At 34.3% G+C, this 17,433-nt stretch overlaps 1 protein-coding gene across 3 annotated transcripts in view; it reads right to left on the bottom strand.

The window, feature by feature from the left end:
- Nucleotides 1-17,433, bottom strand: part of C4H1orf21 (chromosome 4 C1orf21 homolog) — a 275,304-nt gene that overhangs the window by 64,107 nt on the left and 193,764 nt on the right. For all 3 annotated transcript variants that reach the window (XM_003767498.4, XM_031937024.1, XM_031937025.1), the window contains 2 exons: nucleotides 11,901-11,963; nucleotides 2,362-2,430 (listed from right to left, as the gene is read on the bottom strand). In XM_003767498.4, coding sequence (XP_003767546.1) covers nucleotides 2,362-2,430; nucleotides 11,901-11,963 — 132 coding nt within the window. The remainder of the gene's footprint in view (nucleotides 1-2,361; nucleotides 2,431-11,900; nucleotides 11,964-17,433) is intronic.

The raw sequence follows: 17,433 nt of genomic DNA, 5'->3' as shown, positions 1-17,433 counted from the left end.
ACTGACTGAAAATTGTCAGGCAATGAGAGAGGTTATGTTAAACAATTAATAAGCATTTAGTAAGCTCCTGGTGTGTGCCTGGGGTTACAGACATGAATGAAATTGATGGCTTTTCATACTGTCTTAGCTGGAGTCCCACAGCATGAACTAGAAGGGCCAGCCTCGAATCCAGGTCTAACTCCAATGCTAACTTGGGATCCAATATGTAACATTGCTTCTATAACAGATGGGATTACCCCCGAATTTTATAGATGAACAAAATCCAAGATTCAAAGAGTCATCTGCCCAGGATTACACAGTAAGTGCAGAGGAGAGACTGAAATCTAGGTTTCTTGGACTCCATATCCAGCATTCTTTCTTTTTTTTTTTTTTAAATCTTCTTTTATTTATTTTTTAAAAGTTTTTTTTATTTTAAAACATACATAGTCCCCCTTGCAAAGCACTGTGTTCCAAATTTTCTTCTCCCTCCCTTCCCCCCAGAGGGCAAATAATCCAGAATCTATGTTAAATGTGCAATTCTCATATATATATATATATATATATATATATATATATATATGTATTTCCACAGTTATCAGGTAGCATTTTTTGTTAACACAACACACTTATTCTCAAATCAAATCTCAGAAAAATAAACACTTTAAAGTTAATGTTAAAAGGTGACATTAAAAAAAAAAACCTATACAATGTGTTGGATTCTTCTAGGAGAGCAGTATAGGACAGCAAAAGAATCTGGCTAATGTTTGTGCTTTCAGGATGGGAGGCAGGAAATAGATTTCTCTTGCACTTGATTCTTTTCCTTCAAGTTTACTTGGATCCTAAAGCTCAAAATGGCATAAATATTAATCTGCAGTAATGGCTTAATATTCTCTATTAACCACTCAAGTAGGCCTCCAAAAGTTTTACAAGTTGTATCTTACAGAACAAAGCAATACAAAGCAGTCTGACTAAAATAAAGCCAATAAGATTTTGCATGATTTATAAGGTTTCCTCTGCTTGATTATAACATGGGCCTCTTTCCAGGGCAGTAGTACTCACTAGAATCTCGCATCGTACCTACTGTTTGAATGCCTCAGTTTTGTCTCCCTTCCCAAGTGTACTTTTGATTTTTGGGACTTCAGCATCATGCTTTAAGTGCAGTTTCATGCAATAACTTACCTTAGCATCATGTTCCTCTTCACAATGGAACCTCCATTGTCTTCCTATTACTTTATCACACTGCAATATTCTGCTATCATGCTGGCTCCCTTCCCCAACTTGTTACTTCCTTCATTTTCTGGAGAGGCTCAAGCCAGTCAACTTTCTTTCTTACTTTCTTTTTTGCTGAGGCAATTAGGGTTTTAAGTGACTTGCTCAGGGTGACTCGGTTAGGAAGTGTTAAGTGCCTGAGTCCAGATTTGAACTCAGGTCCTTCTGACTTCAGGGCTGGTGCTCTATCTACTGAGCCACCTAGCTGCCCCAGCCAGTCAATTTTCATTTCCCTTCAGGCTGTAATTCTAAATTTCTAGACACCATTACCCCAAGCAGAAATCTTCTCCCTCCAGCATGCTGATTCCAGGTATCCCCACCTCCCATCCTTTGGGAGAATATAAATTCCTTGGAGACAAGGACTGGTTTCCTTTTTTGCTTACGGTTCATATCTCCAGCAGTTATCAGAGTACCTGGGACAAAACTGGCACTAAATGCCTTGACTTCCCAAATGAATCGCGAGTTCCTTGAGGGTAGAAAACATATTTAATGCTTTGTATCTTTCACAGTGCCTAGTCCAGTGCTGGGTAATAATTACTTTAAGAATTTGAGAATTAACTACTTTTCTAACTCTCTGGAAAAGTACTGATGGTAACAAGGGTATTCACAATAATAATTATAATTTTTGAATAGAACTTTAAAGTGCTTGTTTTTTTGAGATAATGGTGCTGTGACTTGCTGAGGGTCACTTAGCTAGTAAGTGTTTGAGGCTGGATTTGTACTCAGATCCTCCTGATTTCAGTGCTAATGCCCTACCTGTTGTACCACCCAGCTGCTCTTTAAGATTTTAAAGTTTTTTTTTTTAATTAATTTACTAAATCATTTGATCCACACAACAATTCTGGGAAGAAGGTGTTATTACTGTTTCCATTTGACAAATGGGAAAACTGAGGCTGAAATGTTACATGACTTGTCTAGGTTCACACAGTTACTAAATGTCTGAGGCAGAATTAGAACTTAGGTCTCTTTGCCTCTATGGTCAGCACTTCATCCCTTGTACCATCAATTCATAAAGAATGGCAACTAAAAAACCCATGAATTGGTAGGTAATTATGATTTTGAAGAACAAAAAAATTAGCTCATTATTTGACTTATACTAAAAAGCTTTTCTACCTTTGTAGGGTAGGGCTGGCAGACAGGGTCAACGTCACCTTCATGCCATGATGAAACAAAGTCGCAATTCTATGGAGAAGCAATCAATAGTATTTAATAAATACCTGTTATATGACTGGTATACTATGTACAGATCTAAGTTTATACTTAAAACTCATGAGCTTGGCTCTGGAAGAAGAGATCTATTAAAAAAATATAAAGTGGCATCAAAATGGGGCTATACTTTTTAAAACAAAATGTTCTGAGGTCAGAATCATCTTTTTTTCCCCTAATTTCAAAATTCGGATTTATTTAATTTCCTACATTTTTTCACCCTAAGGTACCAAGGTCAGAGTTATCTTAATGATTATTATTTAACTATATGAAATCTATATTATTAAAAGCTACTGGATGAAATATTATTTTTTCCTTTGAACTACCCAGAAGATACTTAGGTAGCTCCTTGTGATAGTAAACTAGAAGGAAAGCTCTTTACATTATTCTTTGAGTAATTAAAAAAAAAATCTGACATTTAAGTCTTTATCAGTATTTTAAATAGTTATTTCTATGTTGTGGAATAAAAAAAAAAAGAAACAGCTAAGGAATTTCTTGGTGTGAGAAAATAGCTCTGATTCCCAATTTTGTTTTGTTTTTGTTTTTAAGAAAAATACTAGACAAAAATTCCCCTACCCACTCCAAACCAAAATACTATATTTAAATACAATCTTCTTAAAATATATCTCCTAGATGCACAAAAGGAAACTTCTGACATTCAGAAGTAAATTTTGAGGGAAATACAATAAAAACAATACAGAAATAGTTTTAAGGAGTGAAAACATAATTTGAACTTTAGATGTAGTATTTTATGGTAGGCATTGATCTAATCAGACATGCCACACAGCTATTAATCTCAGAATCAGGGAAATCTGAGCTGGATCTTGGAGATAATCTAGCTGAATCCACTCTATTTTTTAGATGAGGAAGGGACTGAATGCCCAAAGCACAAAAGTAACAATGTCAGAGGGAGACTCAGACTTCTAACACAGAGCAAACATTCCCTCAAAGTACTAAAATCCCATTTTCCTACTGTCAGTCATTGAATCTCTACTGCTACCCCCAATAAAGTTAATGAGCCATTAATTATAACGCCTTCCCTTTAAGATTATCTACAATTTAACTTGTTTGCATACAGCTGTCTGCATGATGTCACTGGCATCCAACTGTGGCTTCCTTTGAGAATAAGGACTAATTTCTGACTTTTTTTTTTTGTCTCCAGCACTTAGCATAGTGCCTGGTACATAGTAAGTACTTAATAAATGCTTGTTGACATCAATTTAAAATGGGTATTTTTGCAGTACCTCAAATGTCTGCAATGGAGTATATTAGTGAAGAATGTTGGATACAGAATCAGGAACTATTAGGTTCAAAGTCTCAGTGCTGATGATTGTTTATTGTATGATTTTAGTCAAGTCATTTTATCTCTGAAACTTAAGTCTCAGCTTCCTTATCGGTAAAATAAGAATTATATTTGTAGTACCTACTTCATAGAGCTATTGTTTAATATATTATATAAATGTAGTTATATTTTATAATGAGAAGATAAATCAGTCTTGTTGTTATTTATATTACAGCCTTTCCATGGAAATTACAAAGACAAAATCCAATTCCTTACTTCCAGGAATATTCTATTAGGGGAGACAATATGGGCAGAGATAAGTGAATAAAAGATAACCTGAAGAGGGAGAGAAGAAAATCAGTTAGGGAAAGTTTCAAGGAGAAGGCAGATAGCACCTGAGATAAGGGTTTTTGTTGTTGTTGTTGATGAGACAATTGGGGTTAAGGGATTTGGCCAGAATCATACAGCTAGTTAGTATTAAGTGTCTGAGGCTGAATATGAACTAAAGTTCTCCTGAGTAGCTATCTAACCCTAACCCTTGAGCTAAGTCTTAAAAGAAGCTAAGTTTTGTAAGAGGTAGGCAGGGATGAGGATGGAGTGCATGGGGAAGGACTTGACAACCCTTTGAGTTCAGGGAACAACTGGGAGTTCAGCACAGCTAAAAAAGGGGAATAGTATGAAACAAGCTTGGAAACTAGTCTGTAGAAACGCTAACTTTTAGGCTCAGGAGCCTGTGCATAATCTTTGAAGCTGATTGGGAGCCACTGAAGTTTTGGGAGCACAGGAATGATGTGGATACTTATAAAGATTATTTTAGTAGCTGTGTGGATGATAAATTGGAGAAGGAAAAAGACTGGAAGCTAGGAGGTTAACTAGAAAGTTGTTATAGTAGTCTAGGGTAAGGGAACCTGAGTTAAGTTGGTTACTTTATGAATGAAAAGAAAGGGGTGAGTGGGAAAAATGTGGAGTTAGTATCGACACTTGGCAACTGATGTTGGCTATGGAGGATGAGGAAAAGGGATGAGTTAAGGATAACTTAGAGGTTAGGAATATGGTTGAGTAGCAGAACTATAATATCCTAAGCAGAAATATGGGAGCTTGGAGGAGAAGTTGCTTTTTAAAGGGAGATAATGAGCTCCATTTAAGATGTACTGAATCTGAGGCACTCCTGCAACATTCAGGAAGAAAGACCTAGCAAACACTTGATAGTATTGGACTGAAGTAAAGAAGAGTCACTACATCTAGATAAATTTTGAAATCATCACATTTTTAAAAAAATGCTATACTAAATTCCTACTAAATTAAAAAAATAAATTAAAACTAAACTAAAAAAACTAAATTGTCACATCCTACAATATATGGTGATAATTGATAACTCAAGATGTACAGAACAACATATAAGACAAAGGAATTAATTAGTAATTGTGGGGAAGATTTGCTGTAAGGAAACATAAGAAAAAAATGTACAGTGCTAAAGTTCCCCTTTTCCTAAGCAATAATTCCCTTACCTACTCCCTGAATCTCAAGTTACAAGTTAAATATGAAGACAAAAGCAGCAGGAGATGCAGCACACTGGTTTGGTCAGATTGTTAAATTTTATCCTTTGGTCTATCTATGTGCCTCCAGCTGTAAGAGGAAAGGATAGGGACAGGGGTGGGGGAGGGGTGAAACAGAATGAGAAGTAATTGCTGCAATAATATTACTAAGATATGTTATCTTGTGGGCTTAGAGAATGTTTGCATTAGCCTTAAATCTTGGTTAATGTCAACATAAGGCAGAGGTTAGTAGTCAAGCTATTTAAAAAGCTTGAAATGTAATTTTATTGATATATTTTGTTTTCAAATCATCTGTAGTTATAATACATCTATCCTCTTCCCTCTTCCCCTTTTTCCTCAATTCCTTATAATAAAGGATAAAACAGAGAAAGAAAAAATTTAGCAAAATCAATGATTACAATGAAGCAATGTTCCACATTCATGGTCCCCTAACACTACAAGACGTAGGAAGAGGAGAGGGGGTCTTATATCTCTTCTTGTCATCAAGTTCTGTTATTATAATTTCACAGCCTTCACTTTCCTTTGTCTTTTTGTTCCTCTTTGCAGCTTCATTATTATAATCATTGTGGAATAACATCCCTTCTTCTTATTACTTCATTTTGCATTAATTAATAAGTCTATACTCATCATAATATTCATTGTTTTTTATGACATTGAAATAATCTGTTACAATTCATGACCACCATTTGTTTAGCCATTTCCCAAATGAAGGGGATCTAGTTTGTTTCCCATCTCTGCTGCCACAAAAAGTGCTGCTATAAATATGTTTGGTGAAGAAAATGTTCATCAAATGTTTATTGATTAATTGATTGATGCATTTGTGGTTCTTTTTTGGATACGGACTCTCTTGGGAACATGCCTATCAATGAAATCTCCTGGTTAGAGAATATGAATATTTTAGTCACTTTCTTTGAATAATTCCAAATTGCTTTCCATGATAATTGGACCAATCCACAATTCTAGCAATAGCATATCATCATACCCATTTTCCCATAGTACCACCAATAGTATCAGTAGTATTCTTAATATTGTTAACTGTATTACCAGTATCATTATTATGTAGTATCCCTATACAGGCAAAGCTAAGATTTTTTTTTAACTATATAAATAAATGAATGGAAAATATTTATTAAATGGTTACTATGTGTCAAGCACTATGCTAAAGTTTGAGGATACAAAAATCATAGCATTTGAATTCCTGGGCTTAGGAAGTTCTAAGATGAAACCCCCATACACCAAGAGAATTGGTGGCCAGGGAAGTACTTTGGCCAAGAAAGTTATAAGGACAGTTACTGGAGTTTTAGAAGAAGAGAGACTGACATCATAGTTAACCTTTCTAGTAAGGGAAGGGAGGAGGGCAATATATGAGTGATATCAAGAAAGCTGTGGAGAAGACAGCAAGGAAGTAGGGAGTAAAAAAAAAAATATTAAAGCTGCAACTATGTGCAAGGCATTATGCTAAGCATTTGGGATTTTAAAAAAAAGATAAAAAGATAGTTACTTCTGTGAAGGATCTCACACAATCTAAAGACAACTGAAAGTATAGCATGTATAAAACTGTAAGCCAAGTGAGGTCTTCACCAATATATATAGCTGTAAAGGTGGTGGAGGAGATGTATGATCTCACATGTGGCTTTTCTCATAACAGATTAGTAAGAGCTTAATAAATATTTGTTGAATGAGTGACTCCCCCATTGCGCCTCTTTATATCAAATAAAGACTGTTAAAGTATCATGGTGATTCATCACTTCTACAGATGGACAGCAGTTCTGAAATTACATTAGTTTAATGTTTTCAAATCAGATATTGGAAATAATAAACATAATTGATGACTTAGAAATTTTAAAACTATTGGGTTTTTTTAAAAGTTAAGACTGAAATATCTTAAAATGTTACATGGTCAGACAAAAGGGAAAAAAATTAGATCCATTTTTTTTTTTTTAAATTTCACATAAAATGGAAACGTGGGACAGAATGAGGGCAAAAGGAATTACATAGAGCTAAAGTCCCTCAGATTTATGTAACAAATAGTTAATTCATGAGTTGTATAATTGAGATATCAACAAATATTGATCAAGTATATGCCAGATATTACGCTAAGCCAATATAAACATAAACAAAAGAAATTCAGTTGCTGCCCTCAAAGAGTTTCTATTCTAATTGGGGGCAGGAGGGAGAGGAATGGGAAGCAGTCTTAAAAGGAAGTTGAAAAAGGAGAAGCAAAAAGGGAAGGAAAGAAGTTGCCCATACTAAATAAAACTAAGGGACCAAGAAATATAAATTTAGAATTTTAATTTGACATTCACAGTAGGGTAGTAATTAAATGGTAAAGAATGGTGGGAGTGGACATATGTATAAGAGAGTGACAAGTGTAGTCAAAAATGTCTGCTGGTGGGAAAAAGCTACAGATGGTTTACAGAATACAAAAACTGATAGGAATTTTTTTTTTCTTAGCACATTCAGAAAGATGAAGGGAAATGTCATCTGGTCAGTAACATCCCCCTTATGATATTTGTGATCCTTCTTTTATCAGTCACTGATTCAGCTGCACAAAAAATAGAAATAAAATTTCTAAAGTAAGATAATGTTCTACTCATTCTTTCCACACAGAAATGAAAGTGACCCTCTTAACAATGAATTTGGTTTTGGGAAGGGGGAGTGAGAAATGCTGCTGCCATTCTCATTGTATAATACTACCACTCTGTTATCTTTTAGAAGAGTCATCTTTGAATTTTTAATTCAGCAGTGAGTCCATTTTCCTGTCAGACTTTCAAAATCTTTTTTTCCTCATCACTTTCAATTCCACATTGTTTCAGGGTCTCTCCCATATCTATTAAGTTGCTCACCTATTCTTCACTATGTGAATGCACAAAACACAAAGAGAATAACATGACAACAGCTACTATGTCAGCAGAAATAATCAGAGATCTTTAACAAGTGACACATTTATGTAAGGACTTAATGTCACTATTAATGGCTAGATGTGCTCTGCTCACCTTAGACTGAAGTCTTAAGTTCCCTATCTTCTTACAAAGTGATGGTCTTTTACAAATCAAAGGGATCTACAATGCTATTTGCTTCTCTTATTCACTCATACAATAGGTATTGTAATTAATTTATAATTAATTTTTTTTTTTTTTACAAAGATCTGCTTTTTCTCCTTCCCTCAAGAAAGAAAGAAAAACAAAATCCCTATTATGAACATGTATTGTCAGGCAAAAATAAATGATAAATGTTCTTTTTTGATGGTTGTCCCTCCCCCAAAAATGTTTCAATCTGCATTCTGAGTACTCAGCATGTTCTAGAGCAGGAGTCTCTAATCTGGAATGAGTGTACTTCTAAAGGGGATGAGGAATATATGGCAAATAACTATATTCTAAAAATAATTACATTGAAATTAGTTAATCTATGTTATTTCTTATATGCATTAGCAAGATAAACTTTAGAATTAATTTCTTTATATATTGAATGGGGATTTACTGAAAGCCAATGCATACAAGGACCATAAAGATTATAGTATGTTTTTGTTTAATCAACACAAGTTCAAAGACCTCTTATAGGATATGGGAGGCAATTAGGAAGCTTTTTTCTCCTTCAATTTACCTGGCCTGGATGCAAATATGCATTGCTATCCTGTCACTGACTTCCCCATATGGTTTTATCAAAAAGCCAACTAACAATCTTAGTTTATTTCTCCTCCAGTTTATAAGTAAAGTTAAGAAACCAAATCAAATTCCTGTGAAAATGCCCTGGAGAAAAATAATGGTTTGGATATGAGTGTGTGAAGCAGAGGAAGAAAGCCATCAGTCAAAATGGAAAGCATTTCCTGCAAGATATTTTTTAGAATCCAAAACAAAGGAGAAAAATAAAAGATGTCCATCTAATGCTAAGTAGAAAGTTTAAGTAACCAATCTGAACTTCATTTTGAGGATGGGTGCTCCTTTAGGGTCCCTCAGAGTGATGTTCAGATGAAAGCTGAACCACATAAAAAGCAAATTCTGAATCAGACACAGAATAGAGCAGCCCTGAGATCAATTAAGTACCTACCGTCTACTAAGCACTGATTTAGGACAGTACCCACCCAACTTTCCCTATAACTGTTTATATGGTTTAAACTCTGTATACATAAATACTGGGATCTAGGATTTGTATTTGTCTTCTCAAATGATATCCAGGGAAACTTGGATTTAAAAAACAAGCAGCCTTACTACTGACAAAAACAAAATCACTATTCTACTTTCCAAGTTGAAAGGTTAAAAAGCCATTCCTATTTTGTTTTGAAATGTATGTTATCAATTGAAGCTTATTCTGTTTTTGTACTTATAGCACATCCTTTTCCTCTGTCATGTCAGTCACTGTGATTGTAATATCCCCTGAATGACTAAGTTCAGTTTCCTATCCAAGAGTTATTTCTTTGAGATTCTGAGATAAATTAATCTTCTTCATTTAGGAAGGTCACCATTCCCAGTACCAAACCTGATTTTTTTCCCCCTCTATCACCAGATAGTGTTTAAATGAACATTTTAGAGAATTTTACAGAAAAAATTGTTTAATGATGAATGCCATAATTTACTTTTTTTGTATGAATTATGTATAGTTCTGAATCAGAAAGATTCAGTTAAGTTCATAAATTTCTTAAATAATAATTCTGACATTTATGTAGCACTAAGGTGTGCAGAACACTTGAAATACTTTTATTTTATTTGTTTTACATTCATGAAATAGGTCTTATCATCAGAACCCTTAACTACACTTATGTCATCATGGAATGGATGAGAAAACTGATTTTCAGTAAGTTGGGTAACTTGTCCATGCCTTCCCAGTGAGCTGCTATGGGCAGCATTAGAACTTTGGTCTTCCTATCTTCAAGATCAGAGAGAGCCCTTTCTAAGATATCACATATTGTCCTCTCTGATGTACATTATAATTTTCACTTTAAAAGACATTTTTTTCTCCTTAAAAAATCCATAGCAATCTTGATAAATAATAATGACTGTATGGTCATAAATTTAAGTCTCACAGGAACCCAAATATTGCTTTAGACACTGGACAAGTCACCTAATCTGTTTGCTTCAGCTTCTTCATCTGAAAAAATGGGGATTAAAAATAAATAGCACCATCCTTTGAGGATTGTTACAAAGATAAAATGAGATAATATTTGTAAAGTGCTTTATAAATTTTAAAAGTTCTTAATAAAGGCTAGCTATCTTTATTTTAGTGTGAGATATTATAAATATTCTAGATAATAATACCAATGTTTTATTAATTCAAATCAATGTTTAACATTTATTAAATGTCAAATCTGTAGAAATAATGGAGGGAAATAGCATATGTTCATACAGGCTATCCAATAAGTTTTGGATTTTGTAAAGCTTTAACAGGAAGCTAGATTCAGTGGAGACAGAAAGGAAATGAAGGCAGGCAGAAGTAAAGTAACTTTGCCCAAATTTACTCAGTAAATATTTGAAGCTGGGTTTGAACTCAGTTTTCTCTGACTCCAAGCATCAGTGTTTTCTATCTATAGCACTATTTAGCTGCTAGCTGTTTTCTTGATATCTTTGCCTATTAGAACATGAGCTCCGTGGGACCAATGACTTTTTTTTGTTCCCTTAGAGCTTAGCATAGGCTTTGAAATACAGTAGGCACTTAATCTAGGGTAGATGACAATTAGATTTTTCTCAAATGTCCAATAGGACTTGTGATATTTGCATTGTAAAAGTCATAGTATTTTTTATTAGGATAGCAATTGTAAGTGATATAATATGAACATTGTTCTGATAACATTCAAGACAGAGAGAACAATTATTATTACTTCTTACTACTAGGGCATAAAATAACTTCCTGTTTAGTTGATATGACTATCAATAATGTTCTAAATCTACCAGCTCTGGAATGACAGACCCCAAATGTGTGTCATGTCTTAGCACCATTCTCCACCAAAAAATTCCAACAAGCAGGATAATAATTTTTTAATACTAATTTTTTCTAAGGACAAAACACAAAGTAACAAGAAAAAAAATCAGCAAAAAATTGGGTTTTGTTTTTGGTCTTTTCTCTAAGGTAGTTGGGAGGGTAATCAGCAAAGAGACTTTGATTTAGTCCATTTTTGTCCAGATTCAGGATATCCCTTTTAGGAAGACTGGTACCAAACTCTTACCTCATTAGAGATCTTTAAGATCTACTCCACTTTTAAAATTCTATGATTTTATGAGAGGCAGTGTGGCAATAATGGGTAAATTTGGAATCAGGCAGACATACTACCTTGTCATGAATCAGTCCACAAGCATATATTAAGTACTCATTATGTGTCAGGAATAGCCTTAAGGGCTGGGAATAGAAAGACAAATAATGTCTTCAAGGTCACATTTTAATAGGTGCAATATGCAAACAACCATGAACATTCAAGACATATGCATAGTGGATGGATGGTAATCACCAGTGTGATCTTGGACACATTATTAAGTTTCCCAGTGCTCTAGGCAACTCTCCAATACTATATTTATATAGATGATTTGCAGATCATCATTGAAGGAGGAAGTTTCCAAAATGATAAAAATGATAAAATAAATTGGAGATCTACCCGTTTTCTATCCCCCTCTAAATCTTACCTCATCCTGATCTTCAGTGGAAATTGAATATACATGAGAGAGGGTGATCAGTGGACTTAGGTCCTGGAAGAATATATAATGGAAACATAATTGAAAAAAAAAGAACTTTGGCCCCCCCTTCCCCCATCCCATAAAACCTTAAGGAGAAGGAGAAGGAAATGACATAATAAGGGACAGATTTGATCCCTTTCTTTTCCTGAACTCCACCAATACTTTGAATCTATCAGGTCCTACCTCAAAATATAACAGTTTCTTATATATGTGTGGCCTAGTCTCTTCTTCCTGTACCCTTACTCAAATAGATTCGTGTTCCCACTGTTGCAGGGATTCCTTCCACTGTTACTCATCCTTGCCTACTCATCTTGTGAGATTTTTGTCCATGTACTTCCAAAATGTTGTCACCAGGATCCACATAATTTAAAGAGATCCTGTCTCACTTTATCTTCTCATTGTGAAGATATCAATGGCAGCCAGAACTGTCCAGTAATCATTTCCTGAACATCCCATCTTTTTCTTTCATTTAACCTCAATGAAGAAGAAGAAAGGGTGCTCTAGGGTCAGGAAGACTTTCATATCACCTCTCATATTTATTTATGTTTCTAGCTTCAGAATCAGAGAATTTTGTAAGGGAACCTCAGCGGCTATTTAATCATTCCCAAACTGAAAAGAATCCCTGGTATTCAATATACCTAATAAGATCTAATGTCTGCTTGAAAACCTACAAAAGAAAGGATCTATCACCTATTGAAGCAGCCCATTCTACTTTTGCATAGCTCTGTTAGGAAGTGTTTCCTCTTACAAAACTTACATTTATTTCTCTCTTTGCAATTTCTACCCATTGTTCCCAGTATGTTCTATCTTTTACATGCCAGCCCTTCAATCATGTCTCCTTAAATCTTCTTGAGGCTAAACATCATTCCTTTTTTTTTTTAAATTGTTCCTTTCATGTCATACAGATACAAGGTCATTGCCCATGCTAGTTGTAATCTTCTGGACACTCTAATTTATCATTGTCCTTTTGAAAATGTGATTCCCAGAACTGAACACAATACTCAGGAGAGAAATGATGAAGGGAGAAAGGACCGAATGATTATCAGCTCCAAGTTCTGGACCCTCAGTTTCCCAATGTCTCCACATCACACTAACTCATATTGCACTTGTCCTCCACTAAACCCCTCAATATCTTTCAAACAAATTGCTATCCAATGATGTCTCCTTCATCCCATATTTCTGAGGTTGAATTTTTGAACTTTAGTATAAGACTTTAAATTTATCTCTAATGAATGTCATCTTTTCAAACTCTTGCCTAGTGGTTAAGAACTAACTCATTCAGTGCATTTGATAGCTCTTCCAACTTTATGCCAAATGAAAATTTGATGGACATGCCTGCAAAATATAAGTGTAATCCTTAGACATTGCCCTTACAGCATTATGTTGATCCTTAAGTGAGATAAATGTATATAAAGTGCTTTGCAAACTTTGAAGTATTCTGTAAATGTCAGCTATCATTTGCTATACATGGGCTCATGATCACAAGTTTGGAGCTAGAATATACCTTAGAGACCATTTGGTCTACATCTCTCACTTACTAACCATCAAACTATTCTGAAAGAGAAAAGAAAAAACATGGAACCATCAAAACACTCAATCTAAAGAGCCTTGGAGATCATCTGGTCCCCATTCCTCATTTAGAAATGAGTAAAATGGAGAATAATTTCATAGAGATGTTGCAGAGGACATTGATCCAACAGGCAGGACCATACTAGATGATCTCAAGATTCTTGTGAAGTCTAGGAATCTGATAAGAATAGAGAGAGATTAAGCAATCTTATTAAGGTTGGTGGGTTGGCCAGGACTGGAAGCTACCCCTCTTTTGTGGAGAATAAGGTCAAGCTGCCTTGACTCTTGTCCAGAGCTCTAGGTTACTTTTATGGAATCTTCGAATCCTGAAGGTCTATTCCCCAGACATAGCTTAGAGAACACTACCACTATCACCTCCTCTGTTTACTTCTTGTTGTTCAATTGCTTCAGGCTTATCTTTGTGACTCCATTTGAGGTCTTCTTGGCAAAGATACTGGAATGACTTGCAATTTCCTTCTCCAGCTTATTTTACAAATGAGAAAATGGAGGCAAACAGAATTAAATGATTTGATCAGGGTCATAGAGCTAGTAAGTATCTGAGACCAAATTTGTACTCAAGAAGATGAATGTTCCTGACTCCATGTAAAAGTTGAGTAGACCAAATCAAAAGGACTACATAGTGAGAGCCCCTGGAAAATTTGGAAAAAAATCTAGTTCAATATCCTCATTTTAAAAATGTTTGTTTTTCATTATGAACTTAAAACGATCAACAAATATGTATATTTATATATCTACATTACATACATTTTACTTATTTTGTTAAATATTTTCTAATTATATTTTAATCTACGAATTGTGATAGCATTGTTTGATATTTTGGACCTAATCCTACCCATACACAGAAGTATCTTCATTATACTGGAGAAGCAAGTGTCCAGATCTGCTTGAGAACACTTCAAGAATGGAAACCTCTCAGCTCTCAGGCAACCCTCTTCTTCTTTTGGACAGCTTTATTGGTTGGCAGTTTTCTCTGATATTAAGCCTAAATTTGCCCCTTTGGAACTTCTATTCATTTCTTTTGGTTTGGCCCTTTGGGGACAAGCAAAACAAGTCATACTTTGATGGTGATATGGAAATAGATAAAGATGAAGAAAAGGGTTTAGATAAGCAGAGAACAGAAGTAGCAACGGATGGGTAAAGAAAGAAGCAGACAGAGAACAGTCAGACGGTATAAAAAATAAACTTGGCATCCTCCTCCAAAACTGTCTGTATGGAAACTCTGCTGGAAACTAGAAATTGTGTGTGAACATCTTAGTCATGCCCTTTGAAAGGACAAACAGATATGGTAGATAATGTTGATGAACCTACTCTAAGGGTTTAATAGGCAAATATTGGGTATGAAAGAAACTAGAGTAAGGATAAGGGGTTATAAGCATGCTATGAATATTCTTAGACCAGTAAGCTCTAATGATTCATAAGATTCTTGATGTAGCAAACTTCCTGGAACTTGCAAAACTTGTTGAGACAAAATTTTTCACTCAGTTGTTTTAAAATATAGAGACAGACATCTTTTAGTCAACAAGTTCTACAACATCTTCCCTTGGCCCCTTCTTCTCCTTATGGACCATGGTATATGTCTTCTGACGGTGGTAGTGAAAAATTTTGTTCATGGGTTTGGATTTAAGTGTATTCCAAAGAAGAAGGCTTAAGTTAAAAACAATTGTAAGGGATATATTTATTAAGCCATAAGTTACTATATACTTTGTGCCAGTTACTGTGCTAAGAACTTTACAAATATTATTTCATTTTATTCTCAGAACAACCCTATGTGAATGTAAGTTGGTATTGTGGGAGACAAAATGTAGGGGTAGAGTGTGTAGAGAACACACTTTGGTTCAGAGAACACAAAGTCCCTGCCCTCACAGAGTTTATAGATTAATAAGAGGACATAGCACTAAAATTTAAAATATAAAATAAGTATGATGTGCATAAAGTTACTACTATCAAACTGATAGAAAGATGCTTTGTCTTCAAAGAAAAATATAAATTCATCTTTTAAAATTAAGAATAGAAAATACAAAGATCTATTCAATAATTATAAATTAAAGGAGAAAAAAACCTGCTTTTGGATGATTTCAGAAAGGCCTGGAAAAACTTGCATGAACCGATGTTAAGTGAAGTGAGTAGAACCTAGACAACATTGTAAACAGTAACAAGAAGATCATGTGATGATCAATTCTGATGAACATGACTCTTTTCAACAATGAGGTGATTTAGGAAATTTCCAATAGACTTGTAATAGAGAAAGCCATCTGCACCAAGAAAGAGGAGTGTGGGGATTGAGTGTGGGTCAGAGAGGAGTGTGGGGATTGAGTGTGGGTCACAACATTGTATTTTCTCCTTTTTTGTTGTTGTTTGATTGTTTTTCTGTTTTCTTTCTCATTTTTCTCCTTTTTTATCTTATTTTTCTTGTGCAGCATGATAATTGTGTAAATATGTATAGAAAAATTGCAATGTTTAACCTATATTGGATTACTTCCTTTCTAGGGGAGAGGATGGGGGAAAAGGGAGGGAGAAAAAAATTGGAACACAAGCTTTTGCAAGGGTGAACATTGAAAACTATCTATGCATATATTTTCAAAATAAAAAGCTATTATTTTTTTTTAAACTGATTTTACTTATCATGGTACAGAAGCAAAGATGCAAGATGAAAAAAGAAAAATAAGATAAAGAGAAATAGGAGATAGTGACAAAAAGAAATTAACACATAGATGGAGAGAGATTGATGCACAATGCAATATAGAAAAAAAAGATAAAAGAGCAGTACATACAGGCACACAGAATTAGGAAGAAAATTTGATGTTTTAGTATTCTCAGTAGAAGATAAGATTCTTAAGGGCAGGAACAGTTTCATTTTTGTCTTTGTAACCCCCACACAATGCCTCTGACAGAAAATATAAGAGAAATCTCTGGGATACTGCTAAAAATATTTTTTAAATTATATTACATTTTCACAACTATAAGTACATAAAAATGTATTAAATCTGTGTACTTGCTCCACAGTCCAAAATTATTTAAACCAAGACTCAAGATACAAAGATCCTATATTCTAGTCTTTCTCCTATTTCTCCAATATATTAAGTTAGCAACATCAGGATTAATATGAGTGGAAAAGAAATGCATAAAGTCCTTAAATAAAACAAATGACTGTACATGTAGAAATCATCTCTTTGGAGCAATATCTATTTCTGCATAAGCTGATCAGCCTGGAGATTAAAAGTAGAAAAGTATTATGGACCTTTAAAAAATACCACTATCAAACAGATTTATTAGATGCAAATATGAAAATCTTTGCACTTGTGGTAAATATCATAAATAAAACAATGAAACTCATTTGAAAGTGATTATAACATATTCAGACTTGGATGAAATGGAATGATAGAATTTTAGAGCAGAAAGGGACCACAGAAATTCAAATCTTTCACTTTACATAGAAGACCAAATATCTCAGCATCACATGACTACCCAATGATTGCAGAACTATTACTCAATTGGACAGGAATTAGTTTATTCCATGTGTCTAAAGTGATAGTTCTAATTCTTTTGAACTGTCTTAAGATTTGTACTGAGGCAGATAGATACTTTGTTTACTACCCTTAAGAGAACTCCCTAAGTCACTCACTGTTCACTATATGGGCTGCTGCATGTTGAAAGATTTTCAAATTCATAAGAAATGTACGCTGATATCTTAGGAAAGATCACTGTGGAGAGACAACCAATTGAAGAAAGAATCCAGACCAAAATTCCTCAAAAATTAGACTGATCTATATTTTAAAATTAATTTGCTAAATACAATATAGTAATTTCGATTGGTCACTCTGGCAGTGATTAAACATGTTCTGTGACCAACATTCTTGGCTTGACTACTAACATCCAAAATAAATTCATTCTT

The sequence above is a fragment of the Sarcophilus harrisii genome, chromosome 4 (genome assembly GCF_902635505.1).
Source record: "Sarcophilus harrisii chromosome 4, mSarHar1.11, whole genome shotgun sequence".
Classification (NCBI taxonomy): Eukaryota; Metazoa; Chordata; class Mammalia; order Dasyuromorphia; family Dasyuridae; genus Sarcophilus; species Sarcophilus harrisii.
This window is presented reverse-complemented; position numbering and strand designations above follow the sequence as displayed.